The 25,198-nt window shown below is 49.9% G+C and overlaps 10 protein-coding genes across 11 annotated transcripts; 5 read left to right on the forward strand and 5 right to left on the reverse strand.

Annotated features, from left to right (window-relative positions):
• Positions 1-975: 975 nt before the first annotated feature.
• Positions 976-4,815, forward strand: FOIG_06472 (kinesin family member C1). Its single transcript, XM_031205555.1, has 7 exons — positions 976-1,232; positions 1,289-1,463; positions 1,510-1,649; positions 1,739-1,973; positions 2,454-2,579; positions 2,629-4,331; positions 4,381-4,815. The coding sequence occupies exons 1-7, from the start codon at positions 1,218-1,220 to the stop codon at positions 4,438-4,440; spliced, it is 2,454 nt and encodes an 817-aa protein (XP_031064279.1). The 5' UTR covers positions 976-1,217; the 3' UTR covers positions 4,441-4,815.
• Positions 4,816-4,922: 107 nt separating this feature from the next.
• Positions 4,923-6,457, forward strand: FOIG_06473 (uncharacterized protein). Its single transcript, XM_031205556.1, has one exon. The coding sequence runs from the start codon at positions 5,330-5,332 to the stop codon at positions 6,128-6,130; it is 801 nt and encodes a 266-aa protein (XP_031064280.1). The 5' UTR covers positions 4,923-5,329; the 3' UTR covers positions 6,131-6,457.
• A 37-nt stretch (positions 6,458-6,494) lies between these two features.
• Positions 6,495-7,610, reverse strand: FOIG_06474 (uncharacterized protein; the record flags this gene model as incomplete). The annotated part of the gene is made up of 1 exon (XM_031205557.1): positions 6,495-7,610. One exon carries the CDS (start codon positions 7,608-7,610, stop codon positions 6,495-6,497), a length of 1,116 nt encoding a protein of 371 aa, XP_031064281.1.
• Positions 7,611-9,202: 1,592 nt separating this feature from the next.
• On the reverse strand, positions 9,203-10,346 carry FOIG_06475 (Fe-Mn family superoxide dismutase). The gene is made up of 3 exons (XM_031205558.1): positions 10,017-10,346; positions 9,491-9,958; positions 9,203-9,443 (listed from the first exon to the last, which is right to left on the reverse strand). Exons 1-3 carry the CDS (start codon positions 10,197-10,199, stop codon positions 9,321-9,323), a joined length of 774 nt encoding a protein of 257 aa, XP_031064282.1. The 5' UTR covers positions 10,200-10,346; the 3' UTR covers positions 9,203-9,320.
• Positions 10,347-10,659: 313 nt separating this feature from the next.
• Positions 10,660-11,204, forward strand: FOIG_06476 (uncharacterized protein; the record flags this gene model as incomplete). The annotated part of the gene is made up of 2 exons (XM_031205559.1): positions 10,660-10,868; positions 10,919-11,204. 2 exons carry the CDS (start codon positions 10,660-10,662, stop codon positions 11,202-11,204), a joined length of 495 nt encoding a protein of 164 aa, XP_031064283.1.
• An 823-nt stretch (positions 11,205-12,027) lies between these two features.
• Positions 12,028-17,307, reverse strand: FOIG_06477 (uncharacterized protein). 2 transcript variants are annotated; one of them, XM_031205560.1, is made up of 4 exons: positions 17,072-17,307; positions 16,901-17,008; positions 15,908-16,848; positions 12,028-15,862 (listed from the first exon to the last, which is right to left on the reverse strand). In XM_031205560.1, the coding sequence occupies exons 1-4, from the start codon at positions 17,078-17,080 to the stop codon at positions 13,696-13,698; spliced, it is 3,225 nt and encodes a 1,074-aa protein (XP_031064284.1). In that variant the 5' UTR covers positions 17,081-17,307; the 3' UTR covers positions 12,028-13,695. The 2 variants fall into 2 exon arrangements, with proteins under 2 accessions (XP_031064284.1, XP_031064285.1); XM_031205561.1 differs by having other exon boundaries at positions 15,908-17,008.
• FOIG_06478 (uncharacterized protein) lies at positions 12,245-13,456 on the forward strand (the record flags this gene model as incomplete). The annotated part of the gene is made up of 1 exon (XM_031205562.1): positions 12,245-13,456. The coding sequence occupies one exon, from the start codon at positions 12,245-12,247 to the stop codon at positions 13,454-13,456; it is 1,212 nt and encodes a 403-aa protein (XP_031064286.1).
• A 581-nt stretch (positions 17,308-17,888) lies between the features above and the next one.
• FOIG_06479 (uncharacterized protein) lies at positions 17,889-19,921 on the reverse strand (the record flags this gene model as incomplete). Its single annotated transcript, XM_031205563.1, has 2 exons — positions 18,315-19,921; positions 17,889-18,260 (listed from the first exon to the last, which is right to left on the reverse strand). The coding sequence occupies exons 1-2, from the start codon at positions 18,546-18,548 to the stop codon at positions 17,889-17,891; spliced, it is 606 nt and encodes a 201-aa protein (XP_031064287.1). The 5' UTR covers positions 18,549-19,921.
• On the forward strand, positions 18,957-20,515 carry FOIG_06480 (uncharacterized protein). The gene is made up of 4 exons (XM_031205564.1): positions 18,957-19,211; positions 19,782-19,919; positions 19,960-20,040; positions 20,127-20,515. The coding sequence occupies exons 1-4, from the start codon at positions 19,182-19,184 to the stop codon at positions 20,367-20,369; spliced, it is 492 nt and encodes a 163-aa protein (XP_031064288.1). The 5' UTR covers positions 18,957-19,181; the 3' UTR covers positions 20,370-20,515.
• A 534-nt stretch (positions 20,516-21,049) lies between these two features.
• On the reverse strand, positions 21,050-24,945 carry FOIG_06481 (uncharacterized protein). The gene has a single exon (XM_031205565.1). The coding sequence runs from the start codon at positions 24,072-24,074 to the stop codon at positions 21,225-21,227; it is 2,850 nt and encodes a 949-aa protein (XP_031064289.1). The 5' UTR covers positions 24,075-24,945; the 3' UTR covers positions 21,050-21,224.
• Positions 24,946-25,198: the final 253 nt, after the last annotated feature.

The following is a 25,198-nucleotide window of genomic DNA, read 5'->3' on the forward strand; positions in this document are numbered from 1 at the left end:
TCAGCAAATTCCCTTATTTGCACGGGTATCCGTGCAGCCTTATTTGCACGGGTACCCGTGCGGGTATGGATGGCCGCGAAACATTGTGCGCTGAGTCAGCGAGACGGCGACGTTTTTGGCTAAGATCCTATTATTACACGGATTGATGCGCCTGTGAGAAGACGATTTAATAATTTGTTCATCTGTCTAATCGTCTTGCAACTTCTATCTCAGTGAAATGACATGTCAATCCTCTCGCAGGCAAGGGTGGGTGTGCAAGATAAATTACTGGTAACAGAAGAAGCTTGAGTTCATGGTGGAGTGATGACTTGGCAGCATCCTTCAAAGCTCCGACAAACTCGGAGCCCGATATTTTTGGCCCATCCATCATATCTTCGATCATATGAAGGTTATATGCTAACTGTATAGAATCAATGGCGAAAATTCCTTGTTAATTACAATCGTGATTGACCTATTTGTACCGGCATCTTTGAAAGCAGCTCCATTGGGAGCCTATTTCTCTACTTATACATATGCTTCTGAGTTTTATTCTAAGACCAAGAGCTTAGAGGAATTGAACCATTGGACTGAACTTGTCTCAATGTAAAGGTGTTCCTATTCCTTTTATTGAGGTCTGAGCTCAAGGTACATTCGAAGGCGGCCAGTACGTGCATGCATCCAATTATTCCGAGGAGAAACTCATTGGCACTTGAACACAATTAAACTCAAGCCCTGGCGCGAAGCGTTGGAGACGTTTTGGCATTGTCTGCAGCATGATGTATGTGCCAGAGAGCTACAGCCACTACGATAAGAAGCAGAGGTAGCTTCACAAGAGTATTGACAATTGATCAACAATATACATTAGAAGGGTACCATTTTGCAAAGTACAATTATCCTCCCTCTGATGTTGCAACCCGGCTCATTGGCTGTGGGGTATCTCCAAATGCGACTCGGACCCATTGCCCCGGCAACGTGTTTACATAAACAAGTAAACGCTTCGAATCGCCAATCTCCAACCGAGCTATCCCGCATCAGGCTCTTCACGAAACCAACCATAATATCACATAGCTCCCATGAGCTAGAGACCAAGCGTGTACTGATACCATTTTGCTTTCTACGCTACTCTTTTTATCCTTCGCATATTCGCAACGCCTCCTGCTACCGCCGTTCATACGGGTGCTTCACTGCTCCTTGCTTTCCATATCCTGGTCCCTGTATTTAGGCGCATTGTTTTCACCATGGAGGAGAATCCGGTAGGTTGTTTACCTGGTGCCCTCATGTTTCAGAAGCTGATGATTCTTGGGTGTAGACATTTAGGAGCTCCAAGATTAGTCGACTGCCGGCGCCGTCGATGTCGATGTCAATAGGGGCTGGAGGGGCTGGACTCACAGAATGGAGCGAATCGCAACATAATGCCCGCATTGCGTCGACGGCAAGTTCGTTGTCGGCTCTGAAGAATCTGAAGCGAGAGATTCCTCAGCCAGGTATGCAAAAGGAGCGCCTATGGTGGTTCCCTCTGACATGAAGCAGCATCGCAATCTGACCCCAAGCGCAAACCTCTCTCTGATCGCGCCCTCGAATATCCTTCAAAGCCAACATCGCATGTTCCCGCCGCGGCTGGTGTTCGATCAAATATGAGGCCTCAGAGTTTGGCCGGAATGTCCTCCGGGGTAAGTTGAGATCCTTGGTACCCTCGTTATTAGAGGGCTTGCTTCTGCTGGATCATTATGATCGCATGACAGCTGCTAATTCTCCCCAGCTCAAGCAACCCTCGGCCACCCAGTCACGATACGGCGCATCTTCAAATGTCTTTAGCAGGAACCAGGCCGCTCGAAACGGTGCTCCGACAGCCACATCGCGAATCAATGGAGTGAACGGAGTCAATGGAGTCAACGGACGTCCTGGCCATGCCCGATCGAAGAGTCAAGCACCTCGTCCGCGTACGGCCCATGCTCTCCGCGAAGAAGACCGATACGAAGCTCCAACGAACAATGGTACGACGACACTTTCGCAAGATACATCTCAATCTATCACCACACTTTCATGCGATAAAATCAGAACCTCACAGTCTTTCGCAACATTGCCAACGATCAGAGATAGTTCTCTGACTTCAAGATTCCTTGAAATGAGTCTTGATGACAACATTCCTCACGGAAGTCAAGCGATTTCCCGACCCTTAACACGACAGTCTTCACAATCTTCAACCACCTCACATGTTTCTAATATTCCATGCAAGCGCCATGGTAGAGATGATCAAAGTAACATGTCAGCTTCAACCTCTCGACAGATCTTGTCAGAGCGGCCTTAGGCAGTCCCTCTGAAGCCACCGACCAACGAGAGGGTCAAGAGGAAGCTCCATGAGTTTGAAGCGTCTCTATCTTTGTCACCAGTCAAACAATTCACAAGCCCCGTCAAGAACTCCTCCCCTAGCAAGTCGTTTTTGAACAAAGATTCTAATCTGACATCATATGTAGCCTGGGACGTCGATGGCCGAGTAGTTGATATGGAGTCTCAATTCAAAGAACTCAAGGAGATGGTAAATACCACCTTGAGCGAACGCAAGGGACAAGACGATGCTCTTGAACTTGCCAAGAAGCGAGGTAGGTAGTATCATTGGATGGGATACTCAGCTACTAATCAAGTCTACAGTGCAAGAGTTGGAGGGTGACAGAGAGAAACTTGACCTAAGGAACGACGCACTCAAGTCCGATCTTGATGCAGCAAGAGAGGAAGGACGCCAAATTCGACATGAGATGGAGAAACAGAAATGGGAATATCAACGACAAGTGGATGACCTGGAACGAAAGCACCGAGAAAAGATCGACGATATGACGAGGCAACACAGAACAGCAGTCGACGAGCTTCGAAGAGAACTGGATCGATTGAAAGAGCAAGAGACGAAAGATCACGAGCAAAAGATCGAGAGTTTGACTAGAATGTACCATCAGGAGCTGGCTGAAGAGCGACAGAAGAAGGACCGCGAAATCCAGGAACTACGACTTCGAATGGGCAATGAGCATCAAGACATGGGAATGGCCATTCAGAGGAAGGATCGAGAACTTCAAGAAGTCAACTCTCAAGTGGAAGGCCTTCGAGGAGACCTCGAGCGAGAACGTATCTTGAAGAACAGCCTGCAGACGAACATCGCCGAGCTCTCAGCAGCCAACACAACACTCGAGGCCAAGATTAACTCACTACGATCACACGTCGAATTTCTGGAATCTGACAGCAAGGCGCAATCCGACTCATTCGCCAGCATGGAAGCACGGCTCCAAGAAGCTCTGCGCATTGCAGAGGAGGCCCAGCACAAACTCATCAAGGAGGAGACGGAACGCCGAGTACTTTTCAATAAGTACCAGGAGCTCAAGGGCAACATCCGAGTCATGTGTCGAGTGAGACCTGCACTTGGCAATGGTGAGGGCGAGGAGGCCAAGATGTCGTTCCCCGATGACAAGACATCTGCTGAAATTGTTTTGGCTGGTCCTGAGGAGAAGAGTAGTCTGGGACAGATCACACGAAAGAACTATCCCTTCGAGTTTGATCGCGTTTTCGTTCCTGGCACTCAGAACCAGGAGATCTTTGGTGAGATCTCTCAGCTTGTCCAGAGTGCCCTTGACGGGTACAATGTTTGCATCTTCTGTTATGGTCAAACTGGATCTGGAAAGACGCATACCATGTCGTCTAACGATGGTATGATTCCTCGTGCCACCCATATGATCTACGACACTATCACCAAGCTCAAGGAGAAGTCTTGGGAGTACACAATGGAGGGTTCATTCGTTGAGGTGTACAATGAGGAGCTCAACGACCTGTTGACGCCAAATGAGCGATCGGCGAAAAGGCTCGAGATTCGGCATGACGAAGCTCGCAAGCAGACAACCATCACAAACTGCAAGTCAGTCCGTCTCGACAGCCCATCAAGTGTGGAGACTATGCTTGAAGAAGCACAGAACAACCGATCAGTGGCTGCAACCAAGGCCAACGAGCGGTCGTCTCGTTCTCACAGTATCTTCATCCTGAAGTTGATCGGAGAAAACTCAGCTACAGGGGAGCGTTGCGAGGGTACGCTCAACCTGGTCGATTTGGCTGGTTCCGAGCGTCTCAAGCACTCACAGGCTGAAGGCGATCGAATGAAGGAGACACAAAACATCAACAAGAGTCTCAGCTGTCTCGGTGATGTTATTGAGGCCCTTGGTCGAGGTTCAGGTCACATTCCATACCGCAACTCCAAGTTGACACACTTGCTGCAGTACAGTTTGGGCGGTAACAGCAAGACTCTGATGTTTGTCATGGTGTCACCTCTTGAGCAGCATCTGAAGGAAACATTGACGAGTCTTCGATTTGCAACAAAGGTATGTATAGTCTTTCCAGGTTTCGCAAACGCAACGCTAACAAGAATAGGTGCACAACACTCATATTGGTACAGCCAAGGCTACCAAGAAGGTTCGCGATTCTACATAGGCAGGACCGTTGTATAAACTGTCGATCACGAACAAGGAGATCGGACGTCAATAATGGAGTTGCGTTATTTTGCTGCTTTTGAGTTGGGTCATCAGGATAGCGTCTGGAACAGAGCATCCAGAGCAGGGAGTTGGGGTGCATATATGATTGAGAGCTGTCGCCTTACCTACCTTGGTGCATACATGGCCAGCTTATGATGTGTTTGTTAGGCGAGCAGGCTATTAATTGATTTCTGGACATGGGATTGGTAGTGGAAGCTGGTTGAGCTGGCTGTGTCGATACGTGGAGATTGTATATATCAATACAGATATGGTTACGACATGGATTTATGATGATTACTAACGAGAAGTATAAGTTGTGTTGGTGACGGTGTTGGTGATGATTTCTTGGTGTTGTTTCAGGGCGTTTGTTTGCGCAGCCAACCGTTAACCGCCGATAGATTAGCCAATCAGACGCTACGAATTCTGTACCGTAAACCATCATTTGAGTTGAGCGCTGTTCTCTTTGATGTTGCACTTTCACATTCGTTCATGATCTCATTTCTTTATTCACCACAGCATATTATTTATAGAGCTAACCAATAGCTTGTCATTCTACCTCGTACCTGAAACGCATGCATTGAATTGGTTGTGAGATCCATGGGCTAGTGCCCTGCTTCATTGTGACATTCGGTTTCACGGAACGAGTGAGAGAGCAGCCCTCCACGGCGAGGTAGATAAAGGGACTCAGTGGAAGCTGCTTGGCCATTTGGAAGCTCCAATTGTGCGCTTCTGCGTCCATCTATGCTTTACGTTCGCTCACGTGGCATCTCAAACTCATCTACGACAACGCTTATGACTATTCCACTCGCTCACAAATCAGCGTAACCTCTTCAGCAACGATATCCGATATGTCCAAAACACCAACAGGTCTAAACGACTCAATCTGGGCCATAAACGGCCGCTCTCGTCTCGCAAACTCAGCTCCTTCAACGCGCTCGTCGTCACAGCCTTTAGCACGCGCATCCTCGCAACCTTCACAACCCCCACCATCCTCAGCCCCTCCAAGAAACCCAGTTTCAATATCAACATCGACAACGCGCTTGAACCCAACACAGGCCTTTCACCGCTTTGAACAAGCCTGTCAGCGTCTACGGTGGAAGTACCTCGATTTACAGACTTCGTACCACCGCGCGCTGAATCCAGAGGAATTTGGGTTTTTGGTCACGGATGCTGAGCGGAATTTTAAAGTTGACTTCCATGAGTTTTACGCATGGATTGAACAAGCGCTTGTTCTTCTCCTGATGGTTTTCGGCATATCAGTATCGCGCGGCAATTCGTTCAAGACGGGAAATCACACGTATCACGAGAATGTGCTCATGGAGTTAGAAATGCCAGATTGTCCGGTCCACGAGGCGCTAGGCAGAGGGGAAGTGAACCAAGCTCTTCGTAAGGCGAAAGAGCTTCGGAATCGTTGGAAGGATGTTGCTGATGGCAAGGAAACGCCGCCGTTAAAGATGTATGATCTGACGTGGCTTGTAGGACAGATCTTGGGAGGGTTGGAGATCGGGTATGGCATTGCCGCGGGGAGAGTGCAGGAGGCGATGCAGAGGCAGTGGGATGATGGGGATGAACATATGGGCATGGGAGAGGTTCAGGGTGATGATGAGTGGGAGTGGATGGTTGAACCAATGGATTGGGAGGTTGCGTAGGGGTAATAACAGTGCTTGGATGATGAATTGGATGGATTGGAGTGAAAATACATGGCGTAAGATAGATATTCATCGTCTGTAGACATATCGAATAGTCGTAATGGATCATAGAGGAGTCTATCACTCATGAATCATCACGTCAAGGGCTCCATACAAGGACAGGCATCTGTCATGGAAAGGAACACTTGTAAAACCACCCCGTTGTATTTTCTTTCAATTATCTAACCCCCATCAAATGCCAATACCAAAATAAGTATCACATACAAATAAAGACCCAATCAAATAAGTAGAAAGACATCAAGTCATTCAGAAAGAAAGAAAGAAAGAAAAAGAAAGCATAATATGCCATTATATCTCCTCACCATTAGAAACCCCATCGCTTGCGAACATAAGCTGGCTCACGGTACGAAGGAGGCTCGTAAGCAGGTGGTTCATATTTAGGTTCCTTGACACCAGTGGTGGTAGAAGACTCCTCGGTGAATTCGCTTGTGGTAAGAATAGTGGTGAATCCAGTTGCTGCGTCGGCCGTTGAGGCGAAAGAGGCGGTTGGCCAGCCGTCGTTGGAGCTGGGTCCGAAGTCGTAGCCTTGAGGGCCGGTTGACTCTGCAGAAGGTACTGGTGTTTCAGTTGGTTGAGAGGAAGTGGCGATCTCGGAGTCTGTTTGAGTAGCGGTGGACTCAATTGGAATGAACTCAGTAGGAAGAGTGGTCTGGACTCCAACAACAGTCTCAGTCGTGCCCTCGAGATATTCGGAAGTGGACACTCCAGCTTGACCCTCTGATGTCTCAGCACCGATAGCTGTAGTCTGCTCGATCACCTCGGACGTGGCAGAGGTATACTCAGATGCGAGGGAAGAAGCCGAGGTGAAGGATCCAGCCAAAGCGGAAGAGTCATTACTTTGATCGGCTGTGCTGTGGACGATAGTGGTATTGTCGTAGATGTGAGTGTGCCTGGTCGACGTGCATGGTGTAGTGGTGGATATTTCAGCTTCTGTCGTGAGTGTAGACGCTCCAGCGGCTGTGGACTCAGCAGTAGGAATAGTAGCAGCCTCAGAGCTGGCATCCGCAGCGGAAGCAGGACCCTGCCCAGTCTCGGTGCTAGCACCTTCAGCTGAGGAGGTTTCGACGACTTCAGTATTCTCCTCAGATGTGGAGGCCTCAGCGGAAGCAGTGTAAATAGTCGAGATTCTCTCCGTGAGTATGACCTGACTGGTGATAACTGACTTAAGAGTGGTTGTAGAGACCCTTTCAGGGACAGTAGAAGCGCCAGTGTCTTCTGAGAGGGTAGAGCTGCCTTGCTGCGAGACATAAGTCTCAGTACTCAAGCCTTTGGTTGGAACTGACTCTGTGCCCAGGGAAAGAGACTCGGAAGGTTGCTCAGTTGAGCCCTCAGAGAGTGTCGTGGTCTCCTCACCCTGCGGGAACTGAGTAGGGCCAGGTGCAAGAGCAGAAGAGTCAACACTCGGGGCAAAAGTAGGCATCGTCTCCAGGTTGGTAACGATCTCGGAAGTCACCTTCAGGGTGGCAGTGCTGGTTGAGTATCCATATACGGTAGACTCCAGCTCAGACGAAGTCTCTCCAGCAAGAGCACTTGAACCAATGGAGACATCAGGCTGGGAGACGACACTGGAAGTCTCAGAGACAGAAGTGTAGGATAAAGAAGTGTTGGCAAAGATGCTGGTAGAAGGGATAGAAACAGTAGGCAGAGAGATGACGTTGGTGAAAGTCTCAGACTCAGACAGGATAACCGAAGAACCAGTCGGAAGCTCGATACCAGAAGAAGTGCCAATGTACTGAGTAGAAGTACACTGAGAGACGGTAGTGTAGCAAGAGAGGGCACACTCAGTCACTGTAGCTTCAGCGCGAGGATAGAACCTCAAGCCAGCGGAAGGACAGTTAGTGATGGTGTCAGTTACTGTCACAGTGACGGTATGCTGTGCACAAACAGCCAATGCCCTGTACTAATCAGTATCTATCCCAGCCGAGAGACAATAAGAAACAGCTACCAGAGCACAACGAGGGTGAGGCGAGCGAAGAAAAACATGTTCGGAAAAGCGAAGATTCCAGAAGCGACCGTATTGAGAATATGGCAAATGAGTTAAACAGAAAAACGAATGACAAAGAGCGCCAAATATTTCTAGTGGTCTCACTCCGAAGATTTTCTCTCAAGTCTTGCTTCATCTCGACTCTTTATACCTCTCACTGAGGCCTCGCACGAGTTAGCAACCCCAACCCCTGATGCCGCATCCATGCCGTGGTACCGGAAAGACCGCGATGCTATTATTAAGGAGATGTGTCTATCCGCGCTGTGTGTTTCGTCTAGCCGTCTAGGAGATCATTTTACCCATTGGTTGACTGATTTCGGGTTCCGGCAATGCCATGGCGTTGGATGTTTGTTTGTTTGCTAAAGGGACCGTACCGTTGCGACGGGAGCCGTTCCGTTTTTGATGCTTCAGCCCGTTTTTGGTTCCCGTGAGATCAAAAGTGGCGGGATGTCTAAATAGATCTGGGATTATGTGAGTTGGCAATGGTGAAAGTGGGTGAGTCAATATAATGTCTCACCGTCACATCCAGCGACAACGCATAATACAGGACTTTATCATCTTCTGCAAAAGTTCCTGATGCAAATCGATCTCAACTTCCGATCGTGCGGGATCGTGAAGCTCACCCATGCATGGACGTCGTAGCACAGACACGACACAAGCTTCATATTTACAGCTGAACAAAACAGATCCGGAAATACACAAGAAAGCTTGTACCGAGATACAGCGGAATTGTAACTTACATTCATGGTATCACAGAATTTCACAACAGGCTGCCTCAGACCGCTTTTCGTTTGGTGTGTGTGTGTGTGTGCACATTTAGACGTGTGGCTTACATAGACATACATACGGCAGGCTGCATATTCCTTGATGAAATTGCACAGAACGCAACGGGCTCAAGAAAACGGGCTTTGGCGGTCAGGATAAAAAGAAATAGACAGGACACGGCGTCCTGCTGCACGAGTCAAACGCATGGGTAGCCATCCGAGACTGAGTGTCACGAGTAGAGCACGTTGCCATGGTGTTTGGAGGTTTCACTGCATATTGAGGAAAAGCTTGAGATTGAGTGTTTTTTATTGTTTGTGCTAATATGGCGGGATGAATATGTTGATCACAATAGCTTTGTGCCCTTTGTGATATCATCGTTTATTAGATGGAGGCGCGGAGGACTTTGAAGGCGTCCTCACGAGTACCGGTGAATCGAGCCTCGGCAGTCTTCCAGTTGATGACGTTCCAGACGTTGTCAACGTAGGCAGCCTTTCCGTTAAGATACTATCACAGTATTAGTCGTTTTCCTGAATTGTTTGGGGTAGACTTACCTGAAGGTAGTAAGCATGCTCCCACATATCAACACCAAAAATAGGAACCTCTCCTCCAACAACAGGATCCTGATCCTTCGTCGTAACAATACGAAGACCATGCGTATCCTTAACAAGCCATCCCCAACCACTACCCTGCAGTCCCAGAAGTGTCTTCTTGAACGCCTCCTGGAACGCCTGAATGCTGCCCCACGTCTTTGAGATCTCAGCACTAAGCGTAGGAGCACTCTCGGGCTTTGCGTCAGCAGAGCTTGAGGGGCTGAGATTCTCCCAGAAGAGAGAGTGGTTGATGTGCCCGCCGCCATTGAACTTGATGGCTGATTGCAGGGCGATCTGGCCGGCGATGTCGTTGGTCGAAGTAGCGGTTGCGTAGTTCTTTAGCGCGGCGTTGAGGTTTGTTACGTAGGCTTGATGGTGCTTGCTATGGTGAAGTTCCATGATTTGAGCAGAGATGCTAGGCTCAAGGGCCTTTTGCTATGGTCAACTTCTCATACTTTCATGCCAGATATCACGGCGGGGAACTCACATCATAGGCGTACGGCAGCGCCGGAAGAGAGTAAGTACCAACAGACATGGCAGAAAAAGACTGAATATTATCAGGAAGAGCAGTATAAGCTTGATTATGATCAGAAGCAAGATCAGGTTCAGACGAGGAGGAGGAGGAGACAAAGAAGAAGAGGGGTAGAAGCGGGATCCTAGAGAAGAACATGATGGAGAGCGATTGCGTCAGAGCTAACAATTAATAATATCTTATTCTTGCGTGCTTCCACGGTGGTTGGTACGTATTTCGGGACTCGAGTTCATCAAGGTGTTGATGTGTTGTTGATGGAGAAGAGAGTCGCACTAATTGCGCAAACTTGCTCATACTCGCTAACTCGCTCGAGCGCCTCAGAACCTTGTCACCTATAGAGGTTGCCCAATTAGGAACAACGCTAGGTCTTGCGACGCAGTGATTGGTTCTTGTCTATGGCTTGGACTTCAGTGAGAGACTTCGAGAGAGATACGGCAAGTTTCAGAATAGCTAGCAGTGACTATATCTTGTAGTAATTGGATTTGTTCTTGAAATAAATGTTCTCTTCATGTTTTATATATCTCTCTGTTTACTTTATATCTTTTCCTCACCAACTTTCACCAGTGCATTTACACTCACCCAAACCATCAACATCACCATGTGCGGCCCAGAATACACAAACAGACCTCGAGGAGGCGCTCTCGCCGCTCTCAATCCTCCCATCAACTCCATCTCATCCAATATTTGCGGTGATCTCGCTTTTCACACTCCCGGTAGTCCTTCAAGCTCAAGAGCAACACACGCAAGACTCACTCCAAGTGAAGAGTGCAGTATGAAGGGCTTCGCCGACTTATACGTTGTCATTCAGTGAGTCTCATCCTTCTGCTTCTGAACAGTTCAAAGTTAACGTCGAGAAGTTCTAGTGGTGACCTGACAAGAAACGCCAGTGAATGTGGACTCTTCCGCCAGTTTTCCCTCCAAACGCCTCCGACATCTCGCGAGTACGTCGAGTTACCCTTACAAGAGCCATTATCGCTCGAGGTTGGCGGTGATGGAATCATTGGAAGACGTGTTTCAGTATACTCTCGTCTCGCCTCTGGACAGGACAAGATTGTTGCTGAAGGCATCGTGGGCTTCAATTTCATGAACCAAGCATCACCTGAGGAAACGTCTTGCCCATCATCGCCGTCGCCATCGCTGTAGTGAGGAACCTCTATGGCTTGTGGCTGCAGGTCCAGGGCCATCAAGGTGGATGAGTTGCGCCCTGGTCGGAAATAAGAAATGGGATGGAATAGCTCAATTGGTTGGCCACCATCATCATACTGGCGTCGTTGTTATCAGGGTTCTCTTTTTTACTTGGAGTTGGCATCAGGCTGTTATATCTGCGAATGAGGAACTTGTCCAGTCTCGGGCAATTTAGCTTTAAGCATGAAATCAAGGAGGCGTTGGCGACATGGCGTTGCGATCTTTCGAGTCAGAATATATAAGAGCGTTTATTCTCATCAAGCCCCCTGGATATTCTTGGAACGGTGAAACTCCATTTTCGCTTCTCGCACATTTGCAGCTTGTCGTTTTGTTGGATGTGATTCTGTCTGTCAACACTCCTTCATGTCAGCAGCGAGATACCTATCCAGCGTCATATGAGTGTGTTCAAGACTTCTGAGATTGGCAAGGCCTCAAATTTCGTCGAATAACTCGATTCGTTTACTGGCAGATGGTTATTTGTCTACTGAAGCATGGGTTCAACAACGGATATAAGGGCGTCGCTTCACCCAACTTGCACAGGCATTGATTGACATGGTTGCACTACCAACACAACACTGCATCATCGACAACACCAGATCGCTGCTACCAAGACAAATCTACGAGCAAATACCAAATACTCACTGCAATGATTCGTACCATAATATTTGGCCACGAAAGGCTGCTTCATTTATTCAGCCTACGCTTCCAACACAGCCACGCACAGCCACATCAACCTCACCCACTCCCTTCTCCATCACCGTCATGTCAGCCTCGCTCACCAACCACTAACAGTCTAATATCAACCACTTCAGCCAAGCCAAGATGTCCAAAAACAAGAAACCCCAGTTCATTTTCCAACTCCTAATCAGGGTCTCTCCTTCCCTGTTTCACAGACCAATTCCCTCCCTCGTTTAAATAAACCGCCCATAACCAACAGACTCTCTTTGTTCCTCTCGTCATTCCTTTTATCTCTAACCCACCGCCTTTTCAACAAAACAATGCCCTTTGTCGCAAACACCCCCGAGTCCTACCTCAACCGCTCTGACTCAAAAGCCACAAACGGAACATGTCGTGGACTGACCTCCAACGGCCGCCCATGCCGCCGCGCCGTTCAACAGACGGCGCCCAAGACTGATAAGCGCGGAAGACCTGTTACTCCCGACCCTCGTGATGAGAGTCTCTACTGCTGGCAGCATCGAGAGCAGGCGAATATGTCGGCGCATTCGAGTCCGGGGCCTAGAGCTACTTCGACGCCGATTTTGGAAGGCCGCACGAGTTTGGATACACTTGCGGATAGGTTGGGGTTGGTGGATTTGCAGGAGAAGAAGAAGTATAGAAGGGATACAGATGGGCGAAAGCAGACCGCGCCGAGACCGAAACCGCAGCCGAAGCAGTCTCTTATGTGTTGCTGTTTCTCAGTACCTCTCCAAGATGTCCAGGAGTCTCGGCCTTCACGACCGCAACCTCGTCCAGTCCAGAAAACATCGGCCTCGGTACCGCCAAAGCGCACTTCAAAACAACATCTCACCGCATCGCAAAACACATCTTCCGCCAAAAACTCTCGACGCTCGCGAAAGTCCACAGCCTCGCAGACAGCGCAGATAAAAGACTTCATTCCCGACTCTGTAGACGCCCAGACCGCCTCGGCGCTTATGTCCGAACTAGCACGTCCCTTAGGCGCTTCAGAAGAACCTGGTTTCATATACATGTTCTGGCTCACACCTACATCTCAGTCGTCTTCTGCGCCCGTTGACGCAGCGCGTTCGCTTCTTTCACCACCTTCACCGAATCGGCCACCGCGATCTCGAAGTGCTAGTAACGCTGTTTCAAGCTTCGCGGCCGCTGATCCATCAACATCAAAGAACACCATGCTTCTCAAGATCGGCCGCGCAGCAAATGTTCAGCGTCGTTTGAATCAATGGCAGCGTCAGTGTGGTCATGAAGTTGAGATTCTGCGATACTACCCATATCTCCCTGGGTCACAGGAGTCATCTGGTGTAGTTCCCCATATGACGCAGCATGTGCACCGAGTAGAGCGCTTAGTTCACATCGAACTAGCGGGCATGGGTCTCAAGAAAGATGCAGAGAAATGTGATGCTTGTGGGAGAGAGCATCGCGAGTGGTTTGAGGTGGAGGCCACGAGAGAAGGAATCAAGGCCGTCGATGGAGTCATAAGACGATGGATAGAATGGGATGAAACGATGACATGAAATTAATTATTACATTGCATAGATATATACATATAGCCGGCGTTGGGTTCACATGAATACACGAAGTTACGATCCACAACCCCCCAAATGTCACGTTTAACCAGACACAAAGCTGCGATCATGGTATCTATAATATAAGAATAATCCCTCTCCCATCTATAAGTAAAGTACCCATGCCATCTCTCATGAATCGTGAGAAAGTTCTTTCAATCGAATGCATCTCCCGTCCAAATTCCACGCTATACGAACCGCACCTCATCAAATAGACCTGCTCTGACTTGAATAAGGGCAGCCAGCTCGAAGAGAAACGATTGTAGGATGATAACGTTGGTTACAACGTGCGACACTGAAACAGTTGTTGTGTTCTCCCTTGCTTCTCTGGGTTGAGGAGTTTCGGGTTCTGGTGTATCCAGATTTCGAGTCTCTCGTTGGGGTGTCGCAATCTTGTGTTCCTCTGGTTCGTCTTCCTTGGTCTCGGTGTCGTGATACTCAGACTCACTAGGCTCAGGTTCATCAACCTTCAGGTCCTTGGCCTCGATTTCGTTGACTTCCACTTCCTTAGCAGGTTCACCTTCTTCGGCATCAACATTTGCCGAATCCTCCGCCTCTGACTCAACCGGTTCCATCGGTTCGGCAATTTCAGGCGCAGTTTCGGCGTCAGAGAGATCAGTCTCCGTATCTTCCGTCTTCGCATCATCCTCATCCTTCACCTCCACAGGTAATTGCTCAGTAAGATCAGTCACGGTATCCTCAAACTGGTCCTCATCAGCTTCAGAGGGGGCCTGCTCAGCATGTTCCTCCTCCGTAACTTCGGTCTCCATAGGTTCGGGCATTGGCCTCTTGTCAAACTTGAGGGGAATAGGCTCAACCTTGACATCTGGCAATCCCACCTTCTTAGAGAGGATAGTTTGGTCCATAGCCGCAAATTCCGCCATCTGTCGAGCAAGCGCTTCTTCCCTGGCCTTCTGCGCTGAATCGATGGTATCGAGCGTCCTTGGAGGAGAGTGGCTACGTCCAGGAGTGCCTCGCCCCCTGCTATGAGACGCTTCCTTGGAACTAAGCACAGACCTTCCAGGTGTCGCGTTGCCGCTTCCAGAGCTACGGCCCAGCTCTTTGCGTCCTCGCGGGCTGCTGGCACGGCTCGGCGTTCCCAACTCGGACAAGAGACGATGCGCTAATCCTTCCAGTGCCGACGGTCGGGAAGGCGATGCGTTGCGCGATACCTCTTCAAAGCTTGGTCGATCGGGAGGATCTTCGCTGATGGGGGTCGGCCTGGGTGTAGGACCCGCGTGGTGTAACATTGCATCCGCAGTCCTGAAGGCGTCGCGCCGTTGTTGCACCAACTCGTCAAATCGGGGAATACTCCTTCTGTAGGCAGCCACCTGCTCTTCCAGTCTTCTGAGAACGTTGAAAACACGCGGTAAAGACGCCTGAGACCATTGCGGCCGTTGGCGGCATTGTTCCATGGCTTGTAGCTGTTTCTGTTCTGGGGTTGGGGATGGCAGATCCTCAAAATCATCGTCGTCTTCACTCTCTACATCTTCGTCCTCCGTAGACTTACGTCTTTGTTTCTCAACTTCATTGTATATATAAGAGCTTGGACTTCGCGTCAACCATCCTTCGATCTTCATAAAACCGCAGACCGCCAAGTCAACAAGTGTCTCAGTGACGGACAAATTCGTCTCGACTTGATTGACGAAGAATGTCTCCAGGAGATCCAGTAGTGAGTTGAGAAGAGGGTCATCAGGTCGCAGAGTGTGATCTGCAACCTCTTTGGGTGCTCCGGGAAGGCTGTCGGGCAGCCTTTGGTTACTCGTAGATGCCCTGGGCGCGACGAGCTTGAGAGAGCAAGGGTGTGCTTCAAGCCTCGACATGGTATCTCGAAGGACAAGCTGATAGACCTCATCAAAGTCATCTTCACCTCCTATTGCTCCCGCCAATGACATGATGAATTCGACCTCTTGCTCTTGAGCGCCTACTGTTCTAGTGGCATTCTGAATAGGAACATTATCAGTTCTTAGGAGAGTGACGATAGCATATCGGTGGTGTCTCTTAAGTATAGCTGACACCAGTTGTAAGGTAACATGAATTGTTTGTTGATTCCGCGATCTCAAGCATGCGAGAACGAGATCAACCAGGTTGAAGAGTAGGGGCGTAGCAGCAGGTTCTGCTCTTTCTGCCAACATCGTGGCCAGGTCCATCGACTTTCTCTTGCGAGCCTTGCTGGCAGACGAGCTTGAGCCAGGTCGGGCAGAAGCGATGTTATCGGGGAGTGCGAGGAGGTAGTGAAGGATGAGGTTGATCATGTCAGGGTGATCGAGTGATTCCAGGATACGGCGAAGATAAGTCAAAACAGCCACAGACGAGCCTCCGTCGATATCAGAGGACTCTAGCAGTGAGGGGTATCTAACCTGTTAGCATAGTTCGGGGTGAGAGTCGCTGGAGACTCACAATAACTGTTGAAGGAAAATAACTTGGAAATGCTCCAGCAGAGTCGACTTGACCTCTACAGACCGACAGTGGTTCAAGACGTCTTGCCAGAATAATAGATGTGATAAGAAGGTTTCAAGGTGAGATTGGAACTCAGGTGAGCACGAGCTGATAACTTCGTAGTTAGATGTAGGATGTTCGTAATCGGAGAAGGCGAGAATAGGGGGTAGGTTATGAGGGAGATGGTCGACGACGAGTTTGCGGCTCAGTTGGCTGTACAAAGCACCAAGACCTGTTGCCATCAAAGTTGATAGGTCACTTTCGACAATCCATTGTTCCAGCGGTCCTGAACTCGACGCAGCTTCGATGATGTACAGCAGACCTGTTCGCGCAAAGTCGCCCACCTTACCCTCGTGGTGAATATAGTCCATGAGGATATAAAACAGGGGGAAGTCGGCCTTTTGTGTCCGTCCAACGAACGTATCGCGTGGGTTCTCATCCTTCTCCCTGTTCTGAAGCGCTACGCCGCGGTGTGTCTTGAACCATGCTGGTAGAATACTCGGGTCCAGCCGAATCTTGGTTGTGATGTTAAATGCTAGCTCGACGACACGCGACTCGGTATCCAGGCCCAGGCGCACGCTGTTGATGCCAGTGATTCGCACGAGAAGATTCGTCAGGCTGGCGGAAAAGGTTTGGTTCTCAACAAACGCTTCCTCCTCGCTCTCGATAAGGGTCGCAAAGAAGAGGACGGCCTCCTTAATGATCCACTCGTTGTACGAAGTCGTAGCGATCTTTCCAATGGGCACGTAGATTTGCTTGAGCGAGCAGTATTGGATACATGGATGCGGTAACGGCCTTCGGCTCTCGTCGCTTAGGATGTTGGTGAGTTCCTGAAGGCGGATTTCAAGGGTCTCGGCGGCGTCGCTGTCTCGAGATAGGTTGGATGATGCTCTCCAAGCAGACTACTCTGGTTAGTGCTTGTCGCAGGCATGGGCTAACTTCGCTGGTCCTCACGAGTAAGAGGCTATATTGCTTTTCGAACCGGTGAAGTCGTTTCGCAGGATCATGTCCCAGGTCCTTGCGGGTGCCCCCAGACGAGAGAGGGCTCAATAAGCGCGACCACTGTACGGAGAGCAATTAGTTGGGTGTCATGGTTGTAGTGACAGATGGTGATGAGATACTCACGAAATCCATGACGATATTGGAGTCATTTCCCGGCGACTATAACTAGGGAATAGAGGTCACCTTGACCACATAACGGCACCGCTCAAGTCCTTGTAAGTTGAAGTGTTGAGAGCTGTTGTTTCCTGGGTCCAGGGACATCCGAGTGGACATGTGGCGCTTAGTGTGGCTAAGGAGAATGTGGCTGCAGGTTCAGGGTAGTTACCCCTATTTTGAAAAGACTCGATCTACTCTACTCTGCAGATAGTTCATCTTAGCACAAGTTCACAAGTGGATATTGTTGTTGACCTTTCACTTGCTGTGTCGATGGTCTGTTCTCTTTTTATGTTGAATAAGCCTTTGAACGAATGTCATGGACATGTGCTTGTGTCGGCAAGCACGTCGTTCGACTAGCCATTCACAGGATAGATCAACCAACAACTCCAGTTCGAAAGATGAACCATCAGCTTGAATAAGACAATAGCTGGCAGCATGTTGAGGCCAGCAGCCTTTCCAATTATCCTGAATTAGGCCCTTCTTTGTAATCGGAGGGGAATAAGGGGAAGGACGAACCTCACGACATTTAGTACAACCAAGGAAGACGATTACATCACATGGAAAGGCTACTACGAGATGAAAGATGAAGTCAATGGAAAGTATCAGAGACATCTCAGCCATCTCAGCCATCTCTCGGCTTGTGTTGGTTATCATACATTGTGAACTGCCATAACCTGCTCTGCTCTCCCATGTCTACAAGCTCGCACCAACACTCATTCTAGCAATCACAACCAATGCTTCTTGCACCGTTTCGGGATCAAAAAGGAAGGCATTCCATGTGTCCTCACTCGGCACGCTCTGCTTGCTGGTCATGCGAAGGACCATCGTATCGCTCGTACATCATGCGGCGACGTTCACGCGCGATCTCATCCCGGAGAGTCTTGTTTTCCTCTTGTATCTCGTCCACTTTCCGTTCGAGGCGGTTGATTTCTTTTTTCGTGTCTCTAATATCCACCTGGTACTCGCGCCGAATCTGCTCTGCTTCGCTCTTAACCTTGGTTAACAGCTCTTTGTGTTGACGGCGCAGTTTCTTGGTGTCTGCGTCTATGGCAGCGCGCCACTTTACGATGTTGGCATCAATACGTTCCTTGATACACCGATCAAGGGCCACAAAGCGACGTTCAAACTTCTCCTGGCGATAGTAGTAGTGACGATCCTAAGAATATGTGAGCTTAACGAATATGTGAAAAGAGAAAGGTAGGAGACAAACAGGAAGATGACGATGTTGACAAGGACGTGCCTTCGTTTCATCAGTTGTGTCTTTGGAATCCGGAGCTGAAGCACTGGCGGCCGCTTCGGCGGTAGATTCGATGGTCGAGGCCCGAACTGGATCGGCGGCAGCTTGGGCGGGCTCCTTTTCTTGCTTCGGCACCCATTCTCCCAGCTCCTCTCTTTCCCTCCGCATCTTGCGTCGGCACCGCGAGCCCGGCCGTGGACGGGACATGTTGGCGATGGAAGTTTTTTAGTGTCGATGTTAGGGGTACAGAGTAATGGATGAACACTTGGAAGTTGAGCAAGGATCTCGAGGTGTAAAGAGACAGAATAAGGAAATCAAGAGAACCTGTTATTACGCTAGATAGAGTGAGGTGATGAATGACACTGGCAATGCACTGCTAGATGCAAGTTACTGCGAGTTGCTGCCAGCTGTCATCGCCAAACGGCATTCACTTTTCTCGCAACCTACCACCCAATCAGCACTGCAGTTCGAATGCAGAATAGAGAACAATAGAATGCGGCCACTGTGATTCAACGTGCGCTTTTCGTAACCAGCCCCTCCCTCTGCTGCCTATAAATTCTCTCCTCTCTCCCCTCCCTCCCTCTCTTCTCTTCTTCCTTCATCATCATCCTTTCACTTCTACAGAGGTCAACCACAACCGCAACTTCTGCTCTTACTTCATCCTTGCGACGACCATTTATCATCATCCGAGATGGCAAAAACTACCTTACGCCAGCGCAAAATGCTTGACGCACAGGCTGTGCAAGCTGGGCAAGCCTCCACTCCCCCGTCGGTAAGCTATTGATCAAAGACCGCATTAGCTACCAGGTCTCACTAACCTCCACACAGACCGAGATCGATATGGTCATCGAGGAGACTCCTCTCGATCAGGTATGACTGCTTCTTTCCTCATCCACCCTTGAATGCACTCCTCTTGTTGCCCCTTCTTCCCCGCATGCGAGCCAGGAGCATCAAAGTTCCCCGACACAATGTCCAGGTCTTCGTGTCTGTCTTCAGATGATGGCCTTGGGTGTCGGGTCCCGAGCTGTGGATCTAGGTGTTCATGTGAGCATCTCCAAGCTTAGCTTGGACTGCAGCTTGGGTCGCTTCCAGGTCTTCAAAGTCAAGCGCCAAGGTATCCAGTTCGGCTTGGGAGCATAATTCAGGGCCCCGAAGCGCTTGTTTTTTCCGTCGAAACTTTGGGTTGGTATCTCCAGGCTTAGCCTGGGCACACCTTTGACTTTGGGGATCGCGGTCTCGTACCAGTATACCTCGGGAGTACAGTCCACACTGCCTTTAAGTTGCGTCTTGGGCATATTGTGTGGGGTCTGTCCAGATGGTCATATGTTGATCTGGGACTGGAAAGCAGGGTTCAGTGGTCGTGGCGCCAGAGGTTTCAAAGTGCATATCGAGGCGCAGACATACTCAGCTTCGGAACCCTTGGCTGACGGATGTGATTAGCAGGAAACGATTGAAGAATGTAACGTCCCGCTTGAGATCGCCGCTATCAAGACGCTCCTCGGCCAGCAACAGGACTCAATTGAAGAAAACGGCGAACTGATCACCACAGCCGGTGCCAAGATTTTCGAGCTGGAGCCTGTTTCCGATTGTCAAGAACAAACTCCGCGCCTACTGCAAGCAAACGCTCGATAGTTTCTCCGACGAGCTTGACGATATGGCTAGGGCCGACAGAGACAAGTGGGAATGTGTTCACGAAAGCGTAAGTATATCACTTCAAACTTTGGTAAAGCCATGGACGCTAACAATATTTTCCCCTTGCAGTTAATGGACTTGGGCAGCAAGTAGGGTAAAATGTCCGAGTTGATCGACAAGGTGTCAGAGGAGAACGCGACGCTCAAGAAGAAGATTAAAACGCAGAAATCTGCCCTCATTAAGCAGAAGATCGCCCTCAAAGAGGAGAAGGATGGCAACAAGCAGCTCAAGTCCGACGTGGCCAGCATGATGCGACGACTTGTCGCAGTCGAGGAAGTCGTTCACCCGGCCATGTGCGAGGCGGCTGAGCAGAAGCTTGGAGAGCTGGGTGTCTGAAATACTCAGTAATGATCTCGGAAGATGGATATGTACGCGGCAATGATGTGATCAGATTCCAGCCGATGACTGTAACCTCAGTCTGATCACCACTTGGCTTATTTTATTGTATACACGAAGAGTAATTGAATGAACATAAGCGCACTGCGACTTTGAACAAACACTTGAATGCCCGAGCAACGTGATATGATGTGATGTGATTGCAACGATTTGTTCTTGAACAGCCTTGCGCCCGACAACTTTGTCTGTCCTAAAGCTTGGTGATGGAGTAGTGGGACGAGAAGCTGGATGAGCATAGCAAACTGCCAGAAGGGCACTGGGGAGCAAGAAAACCCCGAACCTTCAACCAAGGCGCCAAAACAAATAGTCTAAAGGCCCACTAAGCTGTACTAAACTCACCTAAACCTTTTCATGGCTTAGGATATAGATCATAAGTTTTGCCTCCTCTGGAAGGAGTCGGTCGAATGCATGGAGTGACGCATCCCCCATTGTTCACACACAAAGGAATTCGCAGAGTGTTTGGTGGTGACGATGAAGAGCAGAACAGAGGAATATGAAGAGACCAGAGAGGTGAACCACAGTAGAAAAGATGACATGAATAGATCCTTAGGGAAAAGGGCAGACTCATCTGGGCGCACTTGCCTCAAAAGAAAACCCCGCTTGGGGATGTGAAAAGGACATGGCCAAGAGCTCAAGACATGAAGACATCACCATTCAATAGACAAACATTTAACAATGGCACTACTTTTATTCACTGCAAGCGCTATCCAACAGCCTAGCCTGTCGAAATCAAACCAAACAACCGCTGCCCTTCAATCACAGCCATACATCACCCAGCCAAACTCGACCACTCGCTCACCTGGGGCTCGTCGGATCACCATTGCTGCCGCTGCCGCTACTACCGCCACCGCTGGCCCTGGTGCGACTTGCCCAGATGTGCTTAACCCGGTGAGAGTCCATGGGCGGCGACGCGTACTCCTCACCACTCGACTGCGTGAAACCGCTGACGTTGCTGAGCATGCTAGAACTACGTCCACGAGAGCGAGTCATACGCGGCTCGAAGGGAGGCGCAGTGGGGGGAGGTTGCCAAGGGGACATGGACGGGAGAGTGGGAGCCGATGCCGAAGGGAGGACGTTGTCAGAGGCGGACCAGAGACCAGTTGGGTAGTGAGGAGGAGCCGTGGGATCGGGGTTCCAAGTACTCGAAGTCGTAGGCTGGAAAGGCGGACCAAGGTGGGAGTGTCCTGCGTCAAGAGGAGGCATCATATCGTAAGACATGCCATTCGAGTTGATGTACTCGTGGAAACTCTGCAGCTGCATTTGCAGGTGTCGAATCTCCTCACTCTTGTTGGCATTGTTCGCACGAACATGAGCCAGTCGCTCATTGTAATTGGCTTCGATACCAGCGACATGACCCTGCCAAATGGAACGCTCTTGGTTTCGTCGTTCTGCCTCATCAAGCCCGCGGTTGTTGGCGTCGGTGATGTTGGCAAGCTCGTTCTCAACCTTAGCAATTCGAGTCGCCACCTTGTTACGGCGGGTGTTGAGGTTCGACTTCTCGACTTCCTTGGCCTTGATCTCCTTCTCCAATCCGGACTTGTACTCCTTGAAAGCCTTCTGAGCTGCCTCAAAAACCTTCTTCTCGCTACTGTACTGCTTCTCCACCTTCTTTTTACGTTCGCCGAGTTCAGGTGCAGTGTCGAAGTTCTTGAGCTGATCAGCGAGTTGCTGGGTGTCACGCTCTGCCTGGGCTTTCTGGGTCTCTTGCTGACGAATCTTTTGTCGGTACTTTTCGTCATGATTTCCAGCCGAAGAGAGTTGATTATCCGTCAACTCGTTGTCCTTTTTGAGGGCGTTGGCGCGGTTCTTGTACTCCTTTCGTAGAGTCTTGAGGCGGGACCTCTCCTCGCTAAGCTTGGCCTCGACTGCAGCAATCGATGTCCTAAGAGTCAGGGCAGGCGAATCCGGGTGAAGGGAGCGCTGTCCGTTAGCAACAGGAGGTGGAACACCGTCCACTTCCCGCTGAGTGGCCTGGACAGTTCTGATGCTGGTTGAAAACAGAACCTCATCAGTCTGGCTATCCACAAACTCACAGACATACTTGGAAGCAGGTCTGAGTCCGTAGATGTCACCAGTCCATCGAACTCCTTCGTGAGATTCTCCTGGTGACTCCTCGATCGGAAACATGCGAGTGGGCTGCCAAACAGCGTTGTTAACTCTGACGTAAAATGGCTTCGAGGTGTCGATATTGGCTGGTCTAGAATCTTCGCCTGAAGATTCAACGGAACGCGGCTCGTCGTCGTCGATTTCGGGAAAATGGCTAGTGTTAAAACAAACTTCATCGCTACCAATGTAGGATATCCAAATTTGGTTGGGTTGGTTGTTGAACGGAGCATTACCAAGATTGTGAATGTCGGTAGCATTAGTTCCGGCAGACTCAGAAGCCGCATGGGATAACTCGTACTCTTTCACCACAACAATCTTGGTGCTCGCCAATGCCGCCCATAGTGGTTGTTGTAAACGAACTTGAGTGCTTTGCTTTCTTCTTTTTTTGCTTGTAGGTACTGTGGATGTCGAATTCAGACCTGCTTCAGTATCAGGCGTTGCGAAGCCTCCTTCATTAGCCGTATCGCTGATCACACTTGGTGGCTTTCCGGCCTCAGGATCGCTGGCACCAACAGAAGCGTTGGCTTTTTCGCGTCTGAGATACCATTCTCGGATATATCGCACAATTCCTTGGGTTAAAATATGAATGGCGAGAACACTTCGAATCCACCCATAGGCAGACATCTTATCGTATGCGCTAGAAGCAGAATCGACTGGGTTATTGAAAACTTGGGGCAACCGCCAGTGCTCTGGTATGTGTCGAGCCACACGACCCCAATGAGCTCTGGTTCCCCTGAGTAAGTGATGACCTATCACCCACATAAAACATGTGGTTAGGCCTCTCGATGTTCCATCCCTCGCACTCGTCCCCCCTCCCAAAGTAATGGCAATGACTGGCTTGGCAAAATCCAGAATAGCATCCTGGATTGGACCCCACAGAAAGAGCCATACCAGAAGGAAGAAGAAGTCAACACACAAGACAGTTACGAGAGAGGGCATGGTCGAATTGCCGTCGAAAATCTCGGCAAGGTTGATGCTCATTCCCGAACTGGTGGCGACGGGAGGAACAAAGGTAAGGAACGTGAAGATGGTGTATATAACGGTAAGCGAGAGCGAAGGGACGTGCATAAGGATGATGAGAATAGCGAGTGTGTCCTGCATAGGGAGAGACTTGAGAACCGTGGTTGCGAGGTCGAACGGGCCCGAGTCGCGGTGAACATCAGCGTTCTTCATGGCATTAACGTCGATCTGGCGGTGGCCAGCTTCGACACCATTGAGGCCATTGGCGTTGGACGAGTCGGACGACATCTCGGAGACGGCGTCAAGAGAGGAGCGGCGGAGGTCGTCGGTACGGGAGTCATTGGAGGCATCATAGACACACTGCTTGTACGGGCTGTTGGCGTGACCATTGACGGGCGTCGACTGTCCAGCAGCACCAGCAGTGCCTTGTTCAGATCGGCGAAGAGAGTTGTCGAGCAGGCCTGAGCCCTTCTTGTCAGAAGAACGCTTGGCAGAACCTACAAGCCCATTCTCATGGCGATTATCGCGATGACTGGCGGCGCCTTGCTGTCGCTTACTCGAACCTGGAGCGCGAGGCATGCGCAACGACTTGTCTTGCTGCCACAGTCTGACGAACCCAGGAACCACTTGGGAACAGGGCCGGCAGCCGGGACAAGCCTTTAAGGGACAAGGGCTTGGTACAGAGAGTTGGCGACTCGAGCGTTACGGCGTCTCGGTCGATTCTAACACGAAGGGACGGGTAAAGTATCGGGTCTCGGAATAATATGTAGTAGAGTTGGGAGGCGAGCCGTTGCGACAAGAAGGTTCGTGGTCGACATGTGCATTCGAATTGAAAACGGTCGGGAAAAGGAAACACGGGCGACAAGAGCTATGATCAAACTGATAAGGGCGACGACAAGAGGGGAACTATCGCCAAAATGCAACAAAGCAAAACCTGCCAAGATCGGCCGGAGGGCCGCAGAAAGCAAGTAATGAGCGTTGCAAGGAGGTAGTTTTGATCGGTTACGAGATGATTTACAGTGGGATGTTGTCAAGTGGATAGTTGGTAAGATAAGGTAAGGAAAAAAGACAAGGCAAGGTAGGGTTGACTGTTGGTTGAAGTCAGGTGGTGGAGGTGGGAGATTTTTTGGCTGTCAAAGCCCAGGCTTGGATCGGATTGGATTGGATTGAAAAGGAAACAGAAAGGAATAGAGAATAAGGAATGGAGTGGCAGAACGCAAAGACGATGGATAGATGGGAACGGGAATAGCGGGGAGAGGGGACTCGCACTGTGCCAACAACAAGCCAACGCGGCTGTTTCTGACGCTGTTGGATGCTAGAGTCCACTGTAGTCCTAGTGGCTCGCATGATCTCAGCAGGGCTCCAACCTCCAGCTGCCAATGGATGGTTTGCGAGCTGCACGAGAGATGGATCCCCGTTGGAGTGCGGAATTGGGGCAGTTGGGGGCAGCTTATTCTAGTGGAGTGCGCGCTAAAGGCGCGTTAAGCTGAAGTTTTGAGTTGGGGATGCAGGTTTTTGCTGAAAATAAATGAAGCCGTTGACGATGAAATCTGCGATAGATCTCAAGGCTTGAATCGCTAACGCTATGTACGATCATCTGGGTTCTTGCAAGTGGATCCCCCATAGTCAGATTCCGTTTCTGGTCGATATTGGGTTCTTGAATGCGAACGGATCAGGTACACAGGAACAAGGTTGAGATGGCC

The sequence above is a fragment of the Fusarium odoratissimum genome (assembly GCF_000260195.1).
Source record: "Fusarium odoratissimum NRRL 54006 unplaced genomic scaffold supercont1.9, whole genome shotgun sequence".
NCBI classification, from domain to species: domain Eukaryota; kingdom Fungi; phylum Ascomycota; class Sordariomycetes; order Hypocreales; family Nectriaceae; genus Fusarium; species Fusarium odoratissimum.